Source organism: Doryrhamphus excisus, linkage group LG5, assembly GCF_037039965.1.
Source record: "Doryrhamphus excisus strain RoL-2023G ecotype Guam linkage group LG5, RoL_Dexc_Guam_v1.1, whole genome shotgun sequence".
Lineage (NCBI taxonomy): Eukaryota > Metazoa > Chordata > Actinopteri > Syngnathiformes > Syngnathidae > Doryrhamphus > Doryrhamphus excisus.
The window spans coordinates 14725098-14750600 of NC_136361.1; the positions used below are offsets into that span (position 1 = coordinate 14725098).

The following is a 25503-nucleotide window of genomic DNA, read 5'->3' on the forward strand; positions in this document are numbered from 1 at the left end:
TGGAAGCTAAAGTGTTTTTCCATATGCATCATAAACTCCCGTGTGCATATCACGTACATAAGCAAATTCATGCGGCAGAAAGTCTTTCCATACAAGTCAACATATGAATGTTTTGAAATGTTTACAAGAGTCAAAGTTAATGCCATATATCAACAAAAAGTTCTTCACAGGACGGGGCTCTTGAATGTTGGAATACAGTCTTTCCCAGACATCCAGGTCCGCAGTCTGATAGAATATCAAACCTGAGAGGCTGGAAAAGCAACGTCATAGTGATTGACCAACAAGATCTGGTTCCAGTGTCCGGCAGGCATTTGGGAAGATGCCTCAAAAGGTGTAGTGTGACCTCTACTTAGTTCAGGTCATTTATTAGTCATGACTGGCGACAGCACCTGCTGCCAAGCTCCAGATGAAGCTGTCATAAATCTGATCGTATTAAGAGGAAAATGGCAGCGACACAAGCCTGGCCGTTTTGCTCGGAGCAGCCGGGGGAGGGCAGTTCACGGGGGTCACGCATTTGGCTTTACACTTCCAACACAACCATTTCCACTTACTAGAGTAGTCCCCGAGGTTCTGATTGAACAGAACCTCGTTTGGGGAGACCTTTAGCCCGCCTGTTGCAAACAATCCCCCTACTTAAAACTCTGAGGGACCACCCTTGACGGGTAGGAGGAGCAGCATGCACAATGCTGACATGCTGCATTGTAGTGCTACTCCATTTAGATCTAGACTGTTGGCAGAGACACTAAATAGGGGATTAAGACCCAAACTTAGTTGAGAGAAGAAGATCAGTAAGCAAAACCGATCCCAAGAGAAAAGAGTCGCATCAAGCTGGATTTTCCTGCATGGAAAAACTGCCAAGGACATTGTGGCAAGGATCCGGGAGCAAGAAACAGGCACATCTATCATTTGGAAGAAAATGAACATAGATCAAGTGTCTAATGTGTACCCTTAAAGTGAAAGGTCAGATTTCAGTTTTAAATATAATTCATTTAGTTTAATTTGCTTAGCAATACGGCGGTCGAGCGTCACAGCTAGGAGACCAGGGTTCAATTCCACCCTCTGCCATCTCTGTGTGGAGTTTGCATGTTCTCCCCGTGCATGCGTGGGTTTTCTCGGGGTACTCCTCTTTCCTCCCACATTCCAAAAACATGCTAGGTTAACTACAAATTGTCCATAGGGTTGCACGGTAGACAAGTGGTTAGCACACAGGCCTCACAGCTAGGAGACCCGGGTTCAATTCCTTCCTCGGCCATCTCTGTGTGGAGTTTGCATGTTCTCCCCGTGCATGCGTGGGTTTTCTCCGAGTACTCCGGTTTCCTCCCACATTCCAAAAACATGCTAGGTTAACTCCAAATTGTCCATAGGGGCCTCTTGCCCAAAGACAGCTGGGATAGGCTCCAGCACCCCCGCGACCCTCATGAGGAAAAAGCGGTAGAAAATGAATGAATGAAGATGTGTGACTGTTCCCAAAGACGTGTTATGGCAGCGAGGTCAACTCCTTCCTGTTTTGTCACATGTTATTATGAGATTAAGAAATAACTCATGGCAAAACAGGAAGGTGGTGTTGAAGAGGAATAAGTTGATTTGATTGCATGTTCTCCCCTTGCATGCGTGGGTTTTCTCCGGGTACTCCGGTTTTCTCCCACATTCCAAAAACATGCTAGGTTAATTGGTGACTCCAAATTGTCCATAGGTATGAATGTGAGTGTGAATGGTTGTTTGTCTATATGTGCCCTGTGGTTGGCTGGTGACCGCCTCTCACCCGAAGACAGCTGGGATAGGCGACCCTCGTGAGGAAAAGCGGTAGAAAATGAATGAATGAATGAATGTACTACAGTGGAACCTTGGTTAGCATTATTAATTTGTTCCAGAATGTCCGCTATAACCACAACAGATGCTAACAGAGTTAATTTTCCCCATAAGAAAAAATGTAATCCAATTAATCCAATCCAGAATGCCAAAAATGTTAACACAAATGGTGTTTGTGTAGTTTCACGATTATAAGCAAAAAAGCGATAAGACTTTAAACAAAGATCCTGTCCCATTGTGTTCGAAGTGATTTCATACAGGACCTCAGATGCTGGTGTTGATGGCATCCAATGATCTGATATCGCTGTGTGAAAGTTTACACAGTTGGAGCAATAATCGCTGGATCCTGTTTAAAAGTTAACATGCATAAATGCCGGAATTTGGTTCGGTATCATCACTAGTCAAATACTAGTCGAGGTCCTACAATAAAACGATTTGTTAAAAGGTAATAATAAAATCCTTTCATTTAAACCGGCAATCTTTGGAAATAATCACGAGGATACTACAAGGAGGTCAAAGTGCAAATTATATTGGACATGCCAGCAGCATGTTTGGGACACACTGTCCTGGCTATTTGGTTTCAAGGAATTGTGCCCTCGTAAAGCTCTGCTCTACTTTTAACTCCTCATTTGCCTGCTAATCAAACAGGGCTTTTGCTCATAATCAACTGCTGTGACGGGACCGGTCGTCTTTGGTTCCCACTTTTCTTGCTGACTTGGTAGATTGATGGGCAAGGCCTGCAGAAACATCTAGAAGGTGATAATAGACTCTGGGCAGCGAGGTCACGGAACCATCTGGAGCCACCAAGGGGCAGCTGTCTTGCGCGCTCATCCCCGCACCCTCTGTTGGGCCGAGTTGTGTTGACAACAAAGAGGACAAGTGAGAGATCGGTGTTATTTTAAAGTGCGTTAAATGACTCTGTGTTTGTGGTGACGCTAAGGGACCATGACGATGGAGGTGGCATGAAGGTCTCTGCTATGTTGCCAAATCTAGTTCTTTATTGGGTGGGAAAGCTGGACCTGCATTCACATACCAAAATGAACTTCATGTTAACCTCAAAAATACAAGGACCGTAAACACTTTCTGAGTTTGGCAGTGATGAAGGAAAGGGAGAAATGCTAAGGGATTTAAAGCTTGGTGTTATTGACCTTGAAAGTCAATAGGCTGAACTATTGGAGATGAACTGAAACTCCAGGCAGAAGGGCAAAGTTAATGGCTGCACAAACAAATCTGAATTTGGAAAATTTACATAAAAATTACTGTATTGTCATTGACGAATAAATGGACAAATAACCCGGAAAGATTATGTGGTTAACATTGGGTGCCAATTTAGATGTCAACTCATTTGCATATACTGTAGTCTTCTTCGATTTGGTTTTAGTTACATTTATGACTACGACTATGCTGTTTACATTCAGGAGGTGTAACGTTTTGTCAGAATTTGGTCAATATTTTCATACATATTTTGGATGCAGCAAAATAGCTGATTGTTGCAAATAAGCTGATTTCAGAAATCACAGCAACTGAAACCTACTGTAAGTTCTATCGTTTCTAATAATTTATTTCGTCTTTGTGTTAAATCGTTGCATGTCACAAAATGGCAATGCGCAAACGGGCTGAAATTGACATCAGATCATGTTTTATACACAACAGACAACAGAATTCAACACTGGTTCCCCTATTTATTCAATGTGTTTACAGTATATTTAACTCTGTTTTTGTTTGTTTGTGTTCATTCAATAATTCATTTTCTACCGCTTATCCTCATGAGGGTCGCGGGGGTGCTGGAGCCTATCCCAGCTGTCTTCAGGCGACAGGCAGGGTACACCCTGGACTGGTCGCCAGCCAATCACAGGGCACATATAGACAAACAACCATTCACACTCACATTCATACCTATGGACAATTTGGAGTCACCAATTAACCTAGCATGTTTTTGGAATGTGGGAGGAAACCGGAGTACCCGGAGAAAACCCACGCATGCACGGGGAGAACATGCAAACTCCACACAGAGATAGCTGAGGGTGGAATCGAACTCGGGTATCCTAGCTGTGTGGCGTGCGTGCAAACCACTTGACCAGAAGCTTGTTTGTGTTTAAATAACTGAAAAAGTTCTGAATGGATTTGGATGCAATTTACAGGAATTGTTAGAAATGGCATATCAAAGAACTGATTCAATTTAGGGGGTGATCCCGATCACTGTCTGGATGCAGCAAAAAAAAGATTCTTTAACATTGCAAGATTTTGGCATTTGTGCATATAACTCCATCAAAAATGGTCAAGGGGAAGTTTCCAACAGGTTCTACAAAATATCAAAAACTGAAATTTTTGTCATAGGAAGACAACAAATGAAGCTATAAACATGCAACAAACAACATTCTAGATAGCTAAGACACTGCGGAATCTGGAGTGTATCTTTGTTATATCTTCAAATGCTATGGCTCTAGATCCAAATACATAAAACAATTCTTCTCAACAAGACAAGGGAAATATGATCTGAAGGATAAATTAAACCTAATAAACTTATATGCAAGGACAACACCTTCACATCTTCAGCATTTCAGTATGTGGAATCAATGCACTAAAATTAGCGATTTTCCAGAAACAGTACATGCAGATGATGTTTAAAAAAGTTTCAAAAAGAAGTGGAAACCTGAACCGCTGTGTACTAACCACTTCCACACTGACTATTAACCCCTTCGTTTTGGGCGAGTACATTGTTTGTACTCACTCATTATCAAGTCATAATTCTGTCAACTATTTTGTCAGTTATTATCACAGTCATTAAGTCTGTAGTTTCCTTAAAGTAAGCATAAACCGAGAGTATTATTGCATTATATTATAATTATTATTACAAATGGCAAAAAGTACATTTAGAAAACAGGAGGTCAACAAATGTATTGCAACTGCCGTGAAACTGATCAGGAGTAGGATTAAATAAGCATTGCTTATTCCTGTTCCTTTATTGACATGCAAAACTGAATTGTGCTATGTGATGTGCTCCACTGTAACTTGTGTGCATGAAATATGAATTAGTTAATTTACTCCTGTTAAACACCATGACACCTTTGAAGAACAATTTTATTTCTTTATTCTATTTTTTTGAAAACAATCGACTATTGTCTTCTGGGCTAGAATTCTAAAAGGACTCACACGGTGAAGAGTGATTCAACTTGCAGCCGTTTTGGTCCATCTGGTTGTTGTTACTGTAAATGACCAATCAGAGATAATGTTATGCAAAAGTGAGTTGCAAAGGATCCCCCACACAGCCAGCCATTCTCCCTGCAAGACAACTGCTAAAATAAGAGTCAAAGATGCAGTAGCAACATCCTCCTCAAACAAAAGAGTTGAGTTATGAGGAGCGATGTTGAAGGCACATTAGCGAGGAGATGGACACCTCTCACAACAGGCGACAAGGACACCAAGTAGTGGAGGGGGGCTGGGTCGGGGGGGGGGGGGGGGGTGATATGAACTCATTTATCTAGACACAGAAGGTGGTGTCAAGGGGACTTGCTGAAAATAGATAGCCCTGCATTGTGTCAGTGCTATCCAGACGGCAGGGGGGTTAACAGTTCGGAGGAATGTATGGGAAGGAGTCAAAAGTCAAAAACTGTAGATGCGGGAATATGAATCAAAACAAGGTAATGGTAATGGTTTTATTTCATTTGAACATGCATCAGATTACAATTGAATGCATCACATAATCAGTTCACAGTTCCACATGTCCAAAAGGAGTAGGAAGAAGCAAAGCTTATTAAATCCTACCCCTCCATCTGCTACTTTTACAATCAGTTACATTTGTTCACTTCCTGCTTTCCATAATACAATTTAAGTTTGTTTTTTTTAAATAATGTACCTCGTACCGAAGTACGAGGTGATATGAGCATCCAATGACATAATGGGTACCATAGTAAGTGTCAATATAGTGATATATATAGCACATCATGACTGGTTCAAGACTCTTCATCCTTGTATTTAGCAAACATCAACTGCTTGTATTGTTTCTTGAACTGGCTCATCGTTGTGCATTGTTTGAGGGTCTTACTCAATCCATTCCATAGTTTGATTCCACATACTGAAATGCTATGGCTTTTTTTTAACGTAGTCCTAGCATATATGTAAGTGTTTCAAATGTAGTTCTTCCACGATGACGAACATTTTGGTGAGGTGACTTGAGCTTTAACGAAGGCCTTGTTCATATTGCTAGTATCAAACGGATGTAAACAAACCTAGCAATTTATCAGTCACGGTATGTCCAATGCAAATATACATCGCACCCATTGGAGCATTAGAGAATTAATGCCTGCAAAGACAGCTTTCAATACAACGTCTTGCACTGTAAACACAATTGTAATGACTAATTAAGTACAGAGCATGGTGGTCTCACTTGGTGTGGCAATTAAGAGTCACTCTGTAAATTTTGTGCACTTCCTAGCAATTAATGAGGTAAACAGCAATAAACAAATGTCAGCAGACTTTGTCAGAGTTTAATCGTTAGTCGACGTGTTTTATAAGGGTTTTCAAAATGTGAGGTGAAAAAAAAAAACGTTTTCAAACCAGCCAAGTTAACCTCAGTTACATTTAAAGGGAAAAACAATTAAATTTTTAGTTTAAATAATAAGAGAAAACAGAGGTTAAATTTAAAGGAAAAACAATTAAACTTTTAGTTTCAATAGTAAGAGACAAAACAAAGGAGCAGAAAAAGTTTTCATTGTGAAAACAATGTAGTAGATTATTATTTCTCATTAGGATTGAAACGCAATCATCGCTACAATCAAGCCACTGTGTTGGCCGCTGTGTGCGGCAGACATAACATAAACACAATATAAAGAACATTCCACAAGAAGAAAAATAAAGTGCAGCCGAACTCAATGCCCTGGACTGAATGGAGTAATTAAAAAGGAAACGAGCCAAGACAACGAGAAGATAAGAAATCCCAGAAGCGAGCCTTGAGTGACTCCCGTGCTCTTGATGAACTGAATGATGAACTGAATTTACAGTCTCTTTCAAACACTTTTAAAGATGTTAAGTGTATCCAAGTACGACTGTTTTACTGGACTCCTTCAGGGTTGATCTCCTGCAGCATTTCAACTGATGTCAACCACTAAGTCTTAGATGTTTGGATGAAAAGACCGAATGTTAATGACACAAATCCCTTATCAGTGTCAATATAACCACCATTTAAAGATGAAAGCTTCCATGCCAAAATTTATTCTTGGTATTTTAGAAAATGCCATGAATGACAGAAAACAGCACTTCCTAATACGACAGTCCTTCGCTGCAACAGTGGAACCCCTAACTAAGACTGGGGTGTCCAAAGTGAGGCCCGACTGCTTATTGTTTATTGGTCCAAGGCGTATTCGAAAATAAAATCAAACATTAAAACTTTAAAAAAACAACAGCAAGAATGTGAGGAAAAAGAGGAAAGTAATGAGAAAAGGTTGAAATGTTGATATGTTCTACATACAGTGGAACCTTGGTTAGCATTAATTTGTTCCAGACTCTAACCAAAATCAATGTTAACCGAAACAAGTTATGTGACCAGATGGATGCTGGAGCGTTACAGGGAAGATGACTTCTGTGATGCTAAAAATATCGCATAATGCGATAAAGTCTTTCTTTTGTCATGCATTTACTGTCTAATCCTCACGAGAGCCTTGTCGCCAGAGCGTGTGCACCACTGTGGAAGCCTGTCCAGTCTTTGCTTACAGCAGGGGTCATTTAATGATAACTGTTCTGATTGCCATTTAGCTAGTTAAATGCTAACCAGGAAGGACATTTTGTGATTAAAAAAATATTTTAAAAACACAGTTGGACTCACGCAGTGTATTAACAACACAACAAGAAACATGAAATGTTGTACAGTAACTGAAGAATACATGCAAATCGGGGCAAAATTAAAATAATAAAATGTTTGACGTGAACTGAAAAAACTGAAAACTTCTTAGAATGCCGTATTTTTCTGAATATAAGTGTCATGAGTCAAAAAATGTGTAATGAAGACGAATAAAACATAGTATACAAGTCTCACTGGACTACATGTCATATTTATTTCATAAAATTCAAGACCAAGAACAGACATTTCATCTGGCAAGTTACCACATACTTTGTTTGGTGTAACTTTGAGAAATCAGATTTTAAAATTTTGATTTTCTTGGAACTTATCATCATGACTCACGATTGTTTCTTGAGGAAATCATGCATATTTCAGAATGACCAAGTCCTAGCGTATGCAGTTTGCAGTGTAGTCGTTAATATCCCACAACTGCAGTCAATTAACAGCTATGCTTTCATCTGATGTCTGGGAACCGTGTTAGTTTTTGCCGCTAGCACACACCACAAAAAAAAAAAACAGGTAAGGTTGCGGATTTCTGGCTTCCGGACCTTTTTATATGCGCCCAGCGTTTAAGTTAACTGAAGCTTCACGAATTAACACTTAACAGTAAACAGCACCATTCCAATCTACAGCAATAATTGTTATATTTCGACCATAACACATTTACATTTTTAAACACTTTTGTTCAAACAATTAACAAAATGAAGCACTCACAATGTATTATTATAGACAGAGCATTAAAATAGCAGTCATAGCCAGACTAATAAAGAGGGTTCAAACCTGTTTCAAAGGTCAAGTTTGAGCACTCTTCAGCTCCAATTTCACGCACTTTACAGCTATGGTCGGTTACATAGGGTATTTATACATGCTCAAAGCATTTATATTATACTTTACTACAAAGCATAACACATTCAAGGGTGTGGTAATATGATACAAACAAATAAAAGAACATAAGGGAAAAAGAAACAGGAAGTTAAACAGGTATTATGCACATTTGATGCTGCAAAAACAAAACAAAAAAATGGTCGGCTGGAAAGAAGGTGTGCCCGAGGCACCGCCTCCTCCTCCTCCTCACTGTTGCGCGCATGCACGCACACACACACACCCATGCTACCATAAGTCAGACAGGCGTGCATGCAGATAAGCAGACTAGACTAGAACTAGAACTCCTGAGGGTCTTTGGTGGGCCAATGTGACAGGACGACACTGACATAAGACATTGACCGGTAAGTGTCTTTTATTGCGGTGGGATGATTTAGAGAAGAATGTGCGGTTCTTCTAATTTTAGCAGCATCACTCGTGCCAATATAGCAGCCGTGCAGCGATATGTCGGGAGAAAACTGCTGGAGATGTGCGGAGCCAGAGTGGTTTGACTGGGATTTATTCTTGAAGCGTTGTGGTTAAGAGGAGTGAGAATGTAAAGTGTAGTATAACACAATGGATGCTCACAAGAGGAACTACAAAGTGCTTTATAGTCTAACTTTATCAGTCTACAGCACAGTCAAGTATAGTGGCAAGAATTGTCTTTTGCATTGGGTTTTACAGGAGAGTATTTTGGGATACCACTGACGTAAAAGTATATCATGTACTGTTGGGATACAGCAACAGTCCACAGTGATGCGTTTGGATTTACCAATGTTGCCAGTCTTGCGGTGCTCTTAATTGTTTCTGTAATGGTCTGAGGTCCTGTTGGGGTCGGTCATACAAAAACCATATGTGTCAGCAACACTGAGACTGAAGAAACGGAAAATAACTGACATTTTTAGATTATGTTTTTGCAGCTTGAACATTTGAGAATTTATGGCTATGCATTGTTAATCTAATCTAGTGTAGGTAATCAGTGCATGTTTATTTGTAAAGTGACATTACCAACTGCTTGGCATGCATTTGCTATGGTTTTTGCTAGTCTAATCAATATTAAGTGTCAATATAACAAAAATCAGCACAGGAAGCGCTAAAATATGTTAAAAGCAGAAACCTGTTGAAAGCAATATGCCCGAAAATCCATATTCCGGGTGATTCTCCCAGAGAGTGAGCCGTCACTTCGAGGGACATGATGCACAGACTAGAGTGGTTTACAGCTATAATTAAATAAAACTAAATAAAAATATACTAAATAAAAAACCAAGTAAAAATATACTGTAACATATTGCCACCCTCGGCCATCTCTGTGTGGAGTTTGCATGTTCTCTCCGTGCATGCGTGGGTTTTCTCCGGGTACTCCGGTTTCCTCCCACATTCCAAAAACATGCTAGGTTAATTGGCGACTCCAAATTGTCCATAGGTATGAATATGAGTGTGAATGGTTGTTTGTCTATATGTGCCCTGGCTGGCGACCAGTCCAGGGTGTACCCCGCCTCCTGCCCCAAGACAGCTGGGATAGGCTCCAGCACCCCCGCGACCCTCGTGAGGAAAAGCGGTAGAAAACGAATGAATGTAACACACTGAAGAATCTACTATTTTATTCTGGTCTGTTGTGTACAAAACACAATCTAATGTAGGACTGCAACGATTATTTGAAAACTTACTAGATTACAAAAAATAGTTTTTTTTCTTCTTCTTACGTTCCCAAGACGCATACAAAGATTGAAGAGTAGCAAGGCAACAAAAGAAAATGTAAAACAGAGAGAAAATTTGGCTAAATAGCTAGTTGATCACCGTGACATATATCCATTGTATTACTCTTCAAGCAGCAAAAATATGTTTTTTTGCAAGTATTATTCGAAAAAAATTTAAGTCGAATACTCCATTACTTAAGTATTCAAGAGTGACATTCAAAACTATGTCAGAAAGACAATGAAAGAAATTATCCAAAATGATAGTGGAACTTAACTTCTAACAACTGCTGTGATATTGGAAGTATTACACCTCCCATTTTGCTGCATAAGAACATTTAAAGCATTCATTCATTCATTTTCTGCCGCTTTTTACTCACGAGGGTCGCGGGGGGTGCCGGCCCTTGGACTGGTCGCCAGCCAATCACAGGGCACATATAGACAAACAACCATTCACACTCACATTCATACCTATGGATAATTTGGAGTGGCCAATTAACCTAGCATGTTTTTGGAATGTGGGAGGAAACCGGAGTACCCAGAGAAAACCCACGCATGCACGGGGAGAACATGCAAACTCCACACTCCAGATGGCCGAGAGTGGAATTGAACCCTGGTCTCCTAGCTGTGAGGTCTGCGCGCTAACCACTTGACCGCCGTGTCACGTTTAAAGCATTCATTTTCTACCGCTTTTTCCTCACGAGGGTCACGGGGGTGCTGGAGCCTATCCCAGCTGTCTTCGGGCGAGAGGCGGGGTACACCCTGGACTGGTGGCCAGCCAATCACAGGGCACATATAGACAAACAACCATTCACACTCACATTCATACCTATGGACAATTTGGAGTGGCCAATTAACCTAGCATGTTTTTGGAATGTGGGAGGAAACCGGAGTACCCGGAGAAAACCCATGCATGCACAGGCAGAACATGCAAACTCCACACAGAGATGGCAGAGGGTGGAATTGAACCCTGGTCTCCTAGCTGTGAGGTCTGCGCGCTAACCACCTGAGCACCGTGCCACGTTTAAAGCTGTGGTTCTCAATTATTTTCTCTCACGCCAAATTAAAAGAATTAAAAAAATAAATTCAGACACATGTGCTAGCTAGCTATGGTGCTGAATTACACGGGCGACGTGTTGAACCTTATCGCTCTCTTTGCATGACACGTCTAGGTTGCGTCATCAACATGCATTATTTCGACAGAGCCTCCAAAATGCGCAATGTGAGCTAAATTTAAAGTTACTACTGCTACCGTTCCTATTTACCAGACACGTGTCCTTTTGTTATATACAGCATGCCATCCGCGGTAGACTACAAAGGCAAATGCAAATAGCAACTGTGCACAGTGTATTATTTCAAGTATAAGGCTATAATTCATCACTGGCCGGCCGGTTCTCAAAGACCTCGAAGACTGACCAAAATAGAGAGGAGTGACTTCAGCTGATGGATGGCTTTCTTCTCATGTGCAAAGGTGGCGATGACAGGGAAGCGACTCAAAGCCAGAATGCCTCCGTGACATTCGTGTGTGTGTGTGTTTTAAGTCACACAACCACGTCCATCAAGCACATGATAAAAAGGGGGGTGGTAATGCGGTGTTAAAGAAGGTTTGAATGGAACTGTTCAGAAAGTTAGAAGCAGATAAAAATAAACTTAGACGCTCAAATCTCCACAAGATTCAATGAAAGGACAAACTGCAGGCGGTGAAGCAGTTTGTTTTCATTTAATAAAGCAGGAAGTAGCGTGGCTTATCTTCTCTGAGGCTCAGTTGTCCATCATAACAGAATAAGTATGCCTTTAAGGGTCGTATTATTGTTGCGTTTCAATAAATCAGCAATCGCCCCCAATTGACAGTTGCCGAAGGAAGGCGTCCCCGGGAGTACATAAGGAAAGCAAATGTGATTCCAGCTGCCCCTGACTGTGGCATCCCGGGCCCTTAATGGACTGGACTGTTTGTTCTCTGGCACTTTGAGCCATGTATCAAGTTGCCAGTTCCATTGTTGATGACTGCTGCTGTTACAAGAAATAAAACAGGTGAAGGGGTCCTACAGCTATTATGGAGACTTTATGATTAGGGAACTTTATGTGGGAATTATTTGAATGTGCAGTATTCAGGTACTTTGTCTAGTAGGGATGAGATCGAGAGGAGTCAGTTGAGGTGGCTCGGGCATCTAGTCCGGATGCCTCCCGGACGCCTCCCTGGTGAGGTGTTCCGGGCATGCCCAGCCGGGAAAAGGCCCCGGGGCAGACCTAGGACAAGCTGGAGGGACTATGTCTCACAGCTGGCCTGGGAATGCCTTGGTGTCCTCTCGGTGGAGCTGGAGGAGGTGGCCGGGGACCAGGAAGTCTGGGCTTCCCTACTAAGACTGCTGCCCCTGCGACCCGGACCCGGATAAGCGGAGGAAAATGGATGGATGGATAGTAGGGATGATGGCTGTTTTTTTTTTTTTTTTTAAAAGTACTGTAGTTGATTTTGAATCCTGCTTGCCAAGTTGTATGTCAAATATCAATATCAAAGCATTGTATACATTTGATGAAGTATTTAGTGATCTTTGCCCTATATTCTGTCTGATTTTGCATGTAGAACATCAGAATGCGACAACAGTACGCGTTTGTGAGGAAATCCATTGTTGACTGATAAAAAAAAAAAGATCCAAACACTCTGCAGACTCTCCTCAAAGAAGCTAAAATCTTGGGTGATTAGGCTGCCGACTGTGTGCTGCAAGGCAGCAACAGCTGCAAATGGTTATCAAATCGAGACCATCGAAACAGATGCCGTGACTCTGGAAGCTAGATTTAAGCTGTAGAGGAAGACATTATGGTTTGGATAAATATACTGTAGTACATATTCTGCAAATGCACTTGAAAAAAAATGTTCACAATTCTCAAAAATCCCCAATTCATGATGAAGTTGACAAATTCAATTTGCACCGATGGGAAATTCAAGTTCAAGTTCTCAACTAACCATACATATTATATTGTATTCAAAGAGCACATAACCGATTTGAACCCAGACCCTTCTTCCTGTGAGGTGACTGTCCTAACCACTAGGCCTGCTAAATGTGGCGTAGAAAGGAAAGGATTCTAAATGCAATTGGCAATCTAATCTGCCTTTTACACAATTCCTTTTGACTGCGGTCCAGATGTTTCAAGAGAACTACAGAAAATCTTGAAGTTACAATCTCCAAATAGAAAAAAAATCTATTTATTTTTGCTACTTTATGGTCATTGAAATGTGCAAAGTAAGCCAATTCAGTCCTTAAGGAAATGACTTACTGGAAGATACTAATAACAAACAACCAGGAACAAAGAGAGTAGGGTGTTTTGATATAAAACGGTAGCAACTGGGACCACCAAGTTGTATTATGAATACCAAAATGTGCATCTATAGAACATGAACCACAAGCCAGTGCAACATGGTAAACTAACTATTGCAAAAACATTTTTGTTCATATTTGGATAGCTGAAGTAAAACTACTTCCTCAGACAAACAAAGCAGCCATTATTGGAGACGCAGTTGCCACATATTCTACAAATGCGCTTGAAATTTTTTTTCACAATTCTCAAAAATCCCCAATTCATGATGACGTATAAATTGACAAATTTAATTTGCACCGATGAGAAATTATCAAGTTCTCAATTAACCAAACATTCATTCATTCATTCATTCATTAATTTTCTACTGCTTTTTCCTCACGAGGGTCGCGGGGGTGCTGGAGCCTATCCCAGCTGTCTTTGGGCGAGAGGCGGGGTACACCCTGGACTGGTCGCCAGCCAGGGCACATATAGACAAACAACCATTCACACTCATATTCATACCTATGGACAATTTGGAGTCGCCAATTAACCTAGCATGTTTTTGGAATGTGGGAGGAAACCGGAGTCAGCCAATCACAGGGCACATATAGACAAACAACCAGGAACAAAGAGAGTAGGGTGTTTTGATATAAAACGGTAGCAACTGGGACCACCAAGTTGTATTATGAATACCAAAATGTGCATCTATAGAACATGAACCACAAGCCAGTGCAACATGGTAAACTAACTATTGCAAAAACAACAAAAAAAAAAAACAACATTTTTGTTCATCTTTTGATAGCTGAAGTAAAACAACAAAGCCGCCATTATTGGAGACGCAGTTGCCTTTCACAAGCACCCGGTTTAATGTGGTGTAAAAACCACATTTGACAGCAGTACGTTTGTTTTTTTTAACATGCTTTAGTTACATTCTTAAAATAATTACCATTGTCACAGTTAATATACATTTTAAGCGTAACCCTGCCAATTCTGTTCTGGCTTCAGATTTATGTTTGGCAAAGAAATTCCAGACCGTAGCCTGCTAACAATGGTTGTGCAGAGACAGACTTCATTCCTCACATCCGTTTTTGGACATGGTGTAATTTTCTGCAAGAGAGACAATTGTGTATGCGGAGTGGTGGTCACGTGACCAAAGGGAAGCCTGCCCCCCTATGCAAATGAGGAGTGACTACATAAAAACGGCCAGTGTTTCATGCCTGACTCTACATGTTGCCTTCGTCCTGCTCATTCAGCAGTTTTGAAATTGGAAGTTTGTTTCTTGATTGTTCGTTTATGTTGGATATTTTTCCCTTTTTTTTTTCTTTTTTTTACTATGAACTCATACTCACATCCTCCATTGATCCCATTCAAGCTGTGCTAGTAGTGTTCAAAGTCTATTTCATATTTATTGTCCATGGCATGTTTTTTTTTTTTTTTTTTTTTTTAAAGCTTTGACTGAAATGGAATACTTTTCTTCTACGAGAGTGTGAGGTGGTGCTGCCGTCCGCAGGGATGTCCAGAGCCGTGAGGTCGGCCTCTCGGTCGCCAAGCCACTCCAGGTCCAGGTCAAGATCGCGGTCACGATCGCACTCGAGATCCCGGTCCACTTCTCAGTCCAGGAGAAGTCATTCCCGATCTCGCTCAAGAAAACATCGCTACAGGTAGATGTCATCAACATTCGTCTCACTGATTTTAAAATGACTTGACTTGACTGTTGTGGTGGTTGAAGTGGTGTATCAGTTTGATTCCGCATCAAATTGTTTCTATTTAACAGAGGTAGCACAATCATACTTTTGCTATAGATGGAGATGATTTCTTAAAATACCTTCCTTATAAAACCTGGAAATGTACACAGTATAAACTGTAGTACTAACAGTAGTAGTATTTAATGAATATTGATGGAGATCACATTGAAGGAAACCATAGATCTCATCCACAGTTTCTGCAATGTGTAGACACACCATAGCTATACACTGATTGGCTAGTCCTTATTACCGGCAAGCATAGAGTCAAAAAGTCTTTCAAATAGAACCCTCCTCCCGTTTGGCCCACGTGACACAGCTTGTCTGAAACTGCAACTCAAGTTCAGTGTGCAAGGCAGCTCAGTGTGCTGCCTTTTAAATCTTTTGGTGCTCCAATGAAAAAAAGGACTATGTAAGTAGTGTATACTTTTTCTTTCTGGGGATGAGCAAATATGTTTGTGATATATTTTATGTTTTGTGCATGTGGCATTACAGTTTTGAATGACTTTGTATTAAGTTAGCATACATATGTACGTATATGTACGTTTGGAGGGGTCAGCCATAGTCTTAACTTTATATATGTTTTTTTTGTCAAGCCTGTTTTGTGCATTGTAAAATCTGAGACGAAAATCTCTTAAAACATAAAATGTTGCTGTCGACATCTATAAAATGTTCATGTCCGCTGCAGATGAAAAACATTCAGAACATCAAATATACCAGCGGGAGGGAGTGGTGGCATTGTACCAAAAAAAAAAAACACATTTGAAGAACATAACATGCTGTACTATCTTATGGCTATAAACTGCAGAAGACTGAGTGTTATGTGTTGAGGCAAGCATAGTACAATAAGAGGAACACCAGAGCCACCGTGTGGACGAGGGAATTACTACAAGTTAAAGTAAATAAACTTAAGAGACTACTGTGAAACAGTGATATTTTAATACTTTTGTTTTTGCTTCCATTTTTCACGAGCTGAACTCAAAGGTCTGATTCTTTCTCTAATGGTAATTGTTTTATTTCATTTGAACATGTACCAGATTACAATTGAATGCATCACATAATCAGTTCACAGTTCCACATGTCCAAAAGGAGTAGGAAGAAGCAAAGCTTATTAAATCCTACCCCTCCATCTGGTACTTTTACAATCAGTAACTGTTACATTTGTTCACTTCCTGCTTTCCATAATACAGCTTAAGGTTGTTGTTTTTTTTTAATAATGCACCTCGTACTTCGGTATGAGGTGCATTATTATATGACCATCCAATGACATAATGGGTACCATAGTAACTGTCAATATAGTGATATGTATAGCACATAGATTTTCTAATGTGCAGTTAAACTGTATTCTGCAGCCATGGAGCCTGACATCCATGGGCAAGAACTGAAGAGATACTGACTTAGCGAAGCACGTTACAGAAAATAATACTTGCAGAAATGATCATGTATGTTGCATGCAATGAAGGAGAATAACAACTGAACAAACTACTATCGAATCTTCCAGAAACCCCAACTGAGTTTAAGTGGGCACGTCCAGGGATACAAATGAATGTCTGAATCCAACAAAAATCCTTATTAATCTCATAATTAGCGACACGGTGGTCGAGTGGTTAGCGCGCAGCTGGGAGACCAGGGTTCAATTCCACCCTCGGCCATCTCTGTGTGGAGTTTGCATGTTCTCCCCGTGCATGTGTGAGTTTTTTCCGGGTACTCCGGTTTCCTCCCACATTCCAAAAACATGCTAGGTTAATTGGTGACTCCAAATTGTCCATAGGTATGAATGTGAGTGTGAATGGTTGTTTGTCTATATGTGCCCTGTGATTGGCTGGCCACCAGTCCAGGGTGTATCCAACCTCTTGCCCAAAGACAGCTGGGATAGGCTCCAGTACCCCGCGCGACCCTCGTGAGGAAAAGCGGTAGAGAATGAATAATAATAATAATAAGAATAATTATTATTATTATTGTTATATTATTATTATAGTTTTTATTATTAACAACTATATATGAATCAGAACACACCTGTTACTAAAGCCAGTATCATTAATGACAAAGGCTTTTAATCATATTTTTGTTTTCTTTTAGCTCTAGATCTCGGTCTCGATCACGGTCACGTTCAAGATCTCAATCTCCACTTTATAACCGTGAGAAGAAATACTTCAAAGGATACCAGAACAATCGGGAGTTCCGGGGCTACCACCGTGGCTTCCGGAGGCCGTACAACTTCCGAGGCAGAGGACGGGGCTACTTCCCACGTGGACGGTACCAGCGTGGAGGTGGTGGTGGAGGTGGCGGCGGCGGGAGAGGCTATCATAATAACAATAACAACAGTAATCATTTCCGTGGCAACTGGAAGAATTACAAACAGAATCCACAGAAGCAACAAAAGCCGCACAATCAAAACCAGTACAGAGGGCGCCCCCATCTCCAGAAATTCTCCGGCAGCCCTTCTCCGGGGCACTCTCGCCAGTCGGACCGATCCATTTCTCCATTATCCAGGCAATCACAGCATTCTAATGCTTCCTCTCACTCCTCTTCTCCCAAAAGTAGGCCAACCTTGTTACCGGCTAATGAAAATTCTAAGACCGTGAAAGAGGATATTTTGGACTCCAAGGAGATCCAGAAACAAGGGGCTGATGGAGACCAAATAGAGGCGGGAGACGCCAAAGAAGGTCAAAGCGGTGAAGGACGTGAGCGAGACTGGGAAGGTTTGACGGACTGTACCAACAGTCCAAAGAGAGCCAGTCCTGCAAATACTGCTGTTGTTGTTGCTCTTGCTCTGGACCAGCAAAACTCTGACCTGGCGTGCAAGTCCCCTCAAAACATAAATGACACCAGCAATGGCTCCCCCTCCTGGCAGACTGTGTGTAATTCATCCTCTACAGAAAACCTTTCACAAGAAGCGCTAAATCAAATGCTGTCCAGCCTTGACATCTTCAACAGTGAGGAATACCGAGATGGGGATAAAACTGCCATCACCATTGCTTTCAGAAAGTAAGACCGGTTTTATTCTTTAGCCTCTTATCCCTCAAATTGCATGCCCGATGATCTTGACCTTTCTTTATCTTCCTTTAGGTTTTTGAAGGAGCACAATAAAACATCTAAATCCACTCGAGGAAATGACAGGTGCAAAGATGCAAACACAAAAGTTACAGATAAAGTCAATATTAACGGTCAAGCACCTCCTAGTATTACTGGACCGTTATCAAAGCGCTACAAAGAAGACACTGATGGTGAAGTGCCTCCAGATCATTTGTTGACAGCTTCTTGTATGTCTGACAAGGAAGACAAGGAGGTGATAACCAAGCCTCATTTAAAGTCTGTTCAAAAAGACAAGCACAATGGGGATGACTCCTGTACTAAGTCCAAGGTCTCTCAGCCTGTGTTTGATGAGTGCTTGGACAAATGGCGCAGTCTTGTAGCTGACGGTGAGGTGAACACCACGAGAGATGAGATGTACGCCAATCACAAGTCAGCTGCTGTGACCGCCGCCATCGCTCGGCGGGAAATGGTGGGGGATTTTGAAGAATCGGGTTGCAAACCCAGGAAGATGTCTAAATGTGCCTCCATGTCATCTCCCACGCCGCCACTGAGGCAGATGCTGATGGTCACGGGAGAGGACAAGTCTCTGTTGTCCATCAGAAAACCAGAGACAAAGATTAACGTCAGAATGGATTTCCTTGGGGACAGCTTGATAGGGTAAGCTATTACGGCGGCAACTTCACTTCCTTGGTCTTGCATCACGGATTTGAACGGTTCGATCATCACTACTTGACTATATCATGTTTATCCAGAAATTAAGTACAGTAAGGATATGCATATTAGTAATGGTTTTATTTCATTTGAACATGCATCAGATTACAATTGAATGCATCACATAATCAGTTCACAGTTCCACATGTCCAAAAGGAGTAGGAAGAAGCAAAGCTTATTAAATCCTACCCCTCCATCTGGTACTTTTACAATCAGTAAAGGTTGCATTTGTTCACTTCCTGCTTTCATAATATAATTTAAGTGTTTTTTTTTTACTTTAGGTTATTTATTTATTTTTAATGTAATTTTTAATTTTTTAATTTTACATTTTTTTTAATTTAAATGTTTAATTTTTTTGTTTAAAGATCCAAATGAACACTCACAAAGTGAACATAACATCAGACAACATACTGATGTGTACCATACAAGACCTCCAACTCCTACTCCTATTCTCCATCCTCTTTTTTTTTTTTCTCATCTGGTACTTTTACAATCAGTAACTGTTACATTTGTTCACCTCCTGCTTTCCTAATATAGTTTAAGTTTTTTTATTTATTTATTTTATTTTTGTCCCGAACCGAAGTACGAGGTGATATGACCATACAATGACATAATCGGTACCATATTTAACCAAATGTTGTGTATTATTGGCCTAAACAATGCATTGCCAAGTATAAAGGCATACTAAATGAAGGAAAATATAAGGCCTAGGTACATGTATTATACAGTACAGGAAGTTATTCAGTATCCTCTGCACTGATTGGCTCATCTTAACACAGCACCCACCCACATGTCTCTCACATGTGCTTCCTACATTGTTGCACAGCAGAAAGTATCTTTGCTCTTCAGTAATATAAACTCCACAATGGCTTCTAAACATGCCGTCAAATTTTTGTCATATTTTCTATTACAATACAATAGAGTATTATGTTTACTATATTTGGTTTATTTCATGTCTACATGTTAAAATTTAGAAATGTTTAAACAGATTTTCTATGCCCTAAGTACAATAATATTGTATTTTTAAACATTGATTCATATATCACGGTCAGGGCTGGAACCAAATATTGATAAACAAGAGATTACAGTACTGACTAATTCTGTCCAATTTCAGAACTTCAGAGATTTTAGCTCAGGAGCGACAGCTGTCTCAGGACCTGGTTCAGTCTTCAAAGAGGGGTCAGGAGTTTCACTCCATCTTTCAACATGTTCAGGCCGGTCCACCGCAGAGAACTCCCTCTGAACTTTTTGCTCAGCACATTGTTGCTATCCTGCACCACATCAGAGGTGAGTCCGAGAGGAACATAAACCTAAATGCTCCTAAAGCAGGTGTGGGCAAACATCGGCCCAGGGGCCACATCCGGCCTGCCAAGCACTTGAATCTGGCCCTCTTGTATTTAATTTAAACTTTTAACATACAAGCTGGCAATTTGACTTGCAAGTAGTCAACTTCAGTCAATCTGAGACAACCTTCGGATGGTTTAAGTAGCTTTTCGCTACTTAACTAGTCAACAAATATGTGACACACAACTTAAACCTACCCACTGCACTGCCTGGGTACTAAAAGAGACATTGTCAGAACCCATCGACAATGGAGTCTCCAAAGTTTGCCATGCCCGAGCACCAAATCAAATCAACTTTATTTGTAGAGCACTTTTCCTGCAAAGACATGCAACACAAAGTGCTTTACAGAATTAAAAACAATTACCACAATTAAAAGGAAAAACAATTACTAAGAAAGCCCCCCCCCCTCCATACTAGACACACACACACACACACAATCACACACAGTAGGGAGACATGGCATTGCCCTGAGGATCAAGGAAACTCCACCTTTGGGGCCGTCCACACTGGGAGGAGCCGCAGGCTGTGCCATCGGGGTGACCAGCACCCGGGCTCCCCGACAGATGACCGGACCCCCACATTAAAAAGGGATGAACCCCCAGCCGGCCGGGTCGACGGGACCCAAGGATGACACCCCCTCAGCAGACCCGACATAGCCCCCAGTGTGGAGGATCCCCCCTGAGGAAACACTGGAGTTAAAAGCTAAAGACTAAAAGCATAAAATAGGACTAAAAAGATAAAAACATAAGAAAAGTTTAAAAATATTAGTTAAAATGTGTGTCTTTAATTTTCTTTTAAAAATATCAACAGTCTCCGCAGTCCTGAGGCTCTCCGGCAGGCTGTTCCACAGGTGGGGGCCATAGTGGCTAAATGCTGCCTCACCGTGGGTTTTTGTTCTGGGTTTTGGAGTTTTTAACCTTGACTGTTAAAGACCCAGTTGAGAAAAGCCAAATGTTGCTGGGCCAAAATGGGGAAACAAAGTGGTGCTATTTTTTGGTTCTTAGAGTATTATAACCAGCATAGAAGTGGCATATCATAAAAAATTAGTGGAAACGAATCAAATCAAAAGATATAATCAAAACAACACTGACCTGTGAATAGTGTTCTTTATTGAATATTATCTCTAGAATCACATATGGATGGAAAAGGACAAAGAATTAATGAAGAATCAAATAAAAAAAACTATCCCTCTTGATGCAGCTCAGCACTTTGCATCGTCGAGAATGACTCTTAACGAGCGCTTCACCGTGTACCAAAGGCAAGCCGCGCAGAAGGAAACCATGAAGCCAAGGCAAAGTCCAGAGATTCACAGGTAGAGTCACCTGGTGAGGGACCCCCCCCCCTCTCTCTCACCTTGAGTGTGCTGTGTGGCGTCACCTCCTCATATTTTAACAACTTTCAGGTATTTTTCTCCATTTGTCTACCTGACAAATCCACTGTCTGCCTTTTATATGTTTTCATTCTGAGTGGAGGTCAATTTTTTCATTCTTTGTCCTGCTGGATGTTGTCTTTCGTGATTCGGCGTGTCTTAACAAAACACTTCACAAACACGCCATCCTTTCTTAACTGTTCCGTTGTGTCTTCCATACAGGAGAATTGACGTTTCACCAAGTGCTTTTAAGAAACACACTCAGGTTTTTGAGGAAATGAAAAGCTCAGAAGATGGCACTTACAAGGTGACTGAATATTTTGCACTATGAACTATAATGGGATCAAAAAAATCAAAACAAACAAGCAAACCAGTGAGCAAGCCGGGTGCCTATATAGAGTGCTCTCCCTTGAACCGAAGCCTGCCCTGAAAGGGAGATGCAAGTCAAGTCAAAGCAAAACTATGGCATTGTGACTTGGTTGTCAGTTGGTTATTATGTTGGCACAAAAGCCTGACCGAGGCTCACGCGCTAAAATAAACGTCAAACGTGGATGCTGCTGTGCCCGAGCTGTTCAAAAGGACTAATTGTCTTTGTAAGTATCCTTCAAGAAACAAACAACGGAAATAACCGTTGAGCAGCTTAATCAAATGGATAAACTTAAGAGAAGTGTCTTAGCACCGATGCATTAACATTATTTACGTTGGTTTCTTATGTACGCTAGTTGAATTATTGGCCTGAATGTTTAATTACCATGAATGCAACACACCAATGTGGCTCCAACCTGTGGGAAATTTAACAAATTTTTGTTTAAAAGAACCATGTTGACTTCCTTACAATGCAAACCAACAAAACAATGATATTTGAATGAAGACCATCAGTATGAAAAGTCAACATTTGACAAAAACATTCTAAAATTTTATTCATACCGATACTTCATTGCAATAAAGGCTTTTTTAATTCACAAAGCAACTTGGCAGACGAAGTAGTAGTATCTGCACACTTAGTCCAAAAGTCTGTCCACGACATTGTGTTGTGTTTTTCTGTTCAGAACGTTGGGGAAAAAATGAAGGCTGACCCAATGGACCTACGCTTGGATATTGAGCGCCGTAAAAAATATTGCAGCCGCGAAACAGATTACATCCATGATCAAGATGCTGGGGTTTCCCCGGACTCTCATAACAATAGAGAGAGATCTGCGGAAAAGTTGTCCTACAGCAACAGGAAACCAAAGTATGTGCAAACTGTGCTGTATATATATAATTATATATATACACAAAAGGATTTGGAATTTGCACGTACCATTTCTCCCTTGTAGGATCAGCGAGAGTAAGGGCTCTCGATCCAGGTCGTCCTCATCTTCGTCGTCCTCGAAGTCTCAAATGGATGAATTCCCGAAGTCTGATCTCAAAGATGAAGGCTTTAACAGAGTTTGTCTGAGTCCAAACAAGTCACTTGGATCTGCTGAGAAAGAAACAACATGGAGAGGATTTGTAAGTCAAAGTCTGTGAAACACTTTAAAATCAGAGCTACAGGAAGTCACATGTCTATTTGTTGAATTGTAGCAAGTACGATTCCGTGGAAGTGGGTGGAAGAGAGGGAATCACCAGGAAGACGATTCACATTGCAATGAAGACGTGGCCAAACAACCCAAACATGAAGACTGGGATCCAGAATATCCTCCAAAGAGCAGAACATACTACTTGGTAGGATCACTTTAATTTCAATCATTTAAGCCAATTCATGTAACTACCTTTATTATTTTTCACAGCACGACGACAGAGACAGTGAGGCAGACTCTAATTGGACGGAAATTCGAGGGCGAGGACGTGGCAGCTTCACCCATGGACGAGCAAGATTTATCATACGCAAAACCAACGCCAACCCAAACGTCCAATGCTCCAAATGGGCCCACAATAAGTTCAACGAGGTTAACGGAGAAGAGAAAAGTGGAGAACAGGAAGACGGGTCGGGACCATAAAGATGGAAATACTCAAGGGTCAACACTGACATCTTAAGAATCTTAAACTGTCGTCTTCTGAGTGGACTACTGTTTCACATGCTTCCTGTACTCATGCTGTACCTCTAGATCTTCTAGACTTTTAATTTTTTGAAGTGCCAATCACATTTGTGCCTCAAAGTAATGTTTTACGCAATCAGCACGCTGTCCTTATTATGATCGTACAAAACAAAACAGACTATGTGAAGGGGGACCAAACTGTAAGCATCAGATTTACAATAGGATAGCATAAAGCAAACGATTTGAGCTTTTATTATGCTAGTCACATTGTTACATTTTTGGATTTATCTTCTTCACATGATGTGCTTTAGCTAGCGAGCTGTAGGAAAACACGTTAAATATATACATCACTTTGTTTGTTGACAGAAGTTTTGTGTTGCGTAAGAGAACTTAGATTTTAGTCATTGTGTGCTAATGTGTCAACAATGTCTACAGGTGGAGGATGAGGTAAATTAATACTGCAAAAACATCAGGAATTTTTTTTATATATTTTGGAGGGGGAAACTAAGTACAGCTATAAAAACGTAGCGTCTTAACATCATTTGTTTACATCTGTTTATGTCATTCGAGTGTACCAGAAGACTTGGGATGCATACATTAAAATCATTCATTCATTTTCGCTTTTCCTCACAAGGGTCACGGGGGAGGGGGGGTGCTGGAGCCTATCCCAGCTGTCTTGTCTTTTGGGTGAGAGGTGGGGTACACCCTGGACTGGTCGCCAGCCAATCACAGGGCACATATAGACAAACAACCATTCACACTCACATTCATACCTATGGACAATTTGGAGTCGCCAATTAACCTAGCATGTTTTTGGAATGTGGGAGGAAACCGGAGTACCCGGAGAAAACCCACACATGCACGGGGAGAACATGCAAACTCCACACAGAGATGGCCGAGGGTGGAATTGAACCCTGGTCTCCTAGCTGGGCGGTCTGTGCGCTAACCACACGACCGCCGTGCAGCCCGGTCAAAAATGTGTATACAAAAAAAAAGTGAATGATGCAGTAATACTGATACAAAGTGATGTGCTGTGATAATGCTGGAGTTATGAAACAATATTCATTAAGGTACGGTAGTATTTGTGTGATTTGTTTTTGTCAAAATAAACAAATAAATGGCTTTTTCATTGCCAATTGTTCCACCACCTGTATGTCAGCCATTTTGGGAATTTGCTATGTTTTTCACGTGTGTATCTCGTGTTCTTGGAGGACATGCTAATTAATTAAATGATGACACAGTTGGATCGAGTTTGTCTTCTTCGGTCACAACAGGTTGGGCAAAATATTATGCTGTTTCAATGAAAAGAAGACCAATATCTTATTTAACAAACAGTAAATGGTGTTTTGTATAATTACATAACCTTTGAAAAATATAGTATATATATATACGTATATATACACACACACATGTTGTACACAATGGTTTTGCATTTCCACTATATTGACAACAACACTGGGATCGATATTTTTGATATTTAGATTGACCTGCACATTGACCAATTCAAATATTGCAAACTATACACAAGTAGCTCTGACATAAATATTCACATCACTTCCGCTTACAAGCACACATACAGTGTGTCACACATGCACACACCCACATACAGTTCGTTTTTGCTGAATTTTTGGCGCAGTTTATATTATTAGTCTGACAGCTGCAGGAAGGAAGGACCTGCGATATCGCTCCTTCACATACTTTGGCTGTATCATTCTGTCACTAATGGAGCTCCATAGTGCAGTGAGTGTGTGTTGGGAGGGGTGTGGGAGTCATGGAGGACAGCTTGGCT

At 40.9% G+C, this 25503-nt stretch overlaps 1 protein-coding gene and 1 long non-coding RNA gene across 3 annotated transcripts in view; one reads left to right on the top strand and one right to left on the bottom strand.

The window, feature by feature from the left end:
- The window catches only part of LOC131105079 (uncharacterized), a 99490-nt gene that overhangs the window by 58439 nt on the left and 15548 nt on the right, over positions 1-25503 (bottom strand). For both annotated transcript variants that reach the window (XR_013627407.1, XR_013627406.1), the window contains exon 2: positions 22997-23158. This is a non-coding gene — a long non-coding RNA (uncharacterized LOC131105079). The remainder of the gene's footprint in view (positions 1-22996; positions 23159-25503) is intronic.
- Positions 14939-24957, top strand: thrap3a (thyroid hormone receptor associated protein 3a). Its single transcript, XM_078790771.1, has 10 exons — positions 14939-15155; positions 17316-18224; positions 18306-18929; positions 20098-20270; positions 21528-21639; positions 21919-22003; positions 22746-22927; positions 23013-23187; positions 23260-23400; positions 23466-24957. Exons 1-10 carry the CDS (start codon positions 15007-15009, stop codon positions 23673-23675), a joined length of 2760 nt encoding a protein of 919 aa, XP_078646897.1. The 5' UTR covers positions 14939-15006; the 3' UTR covers positions 23676-24957.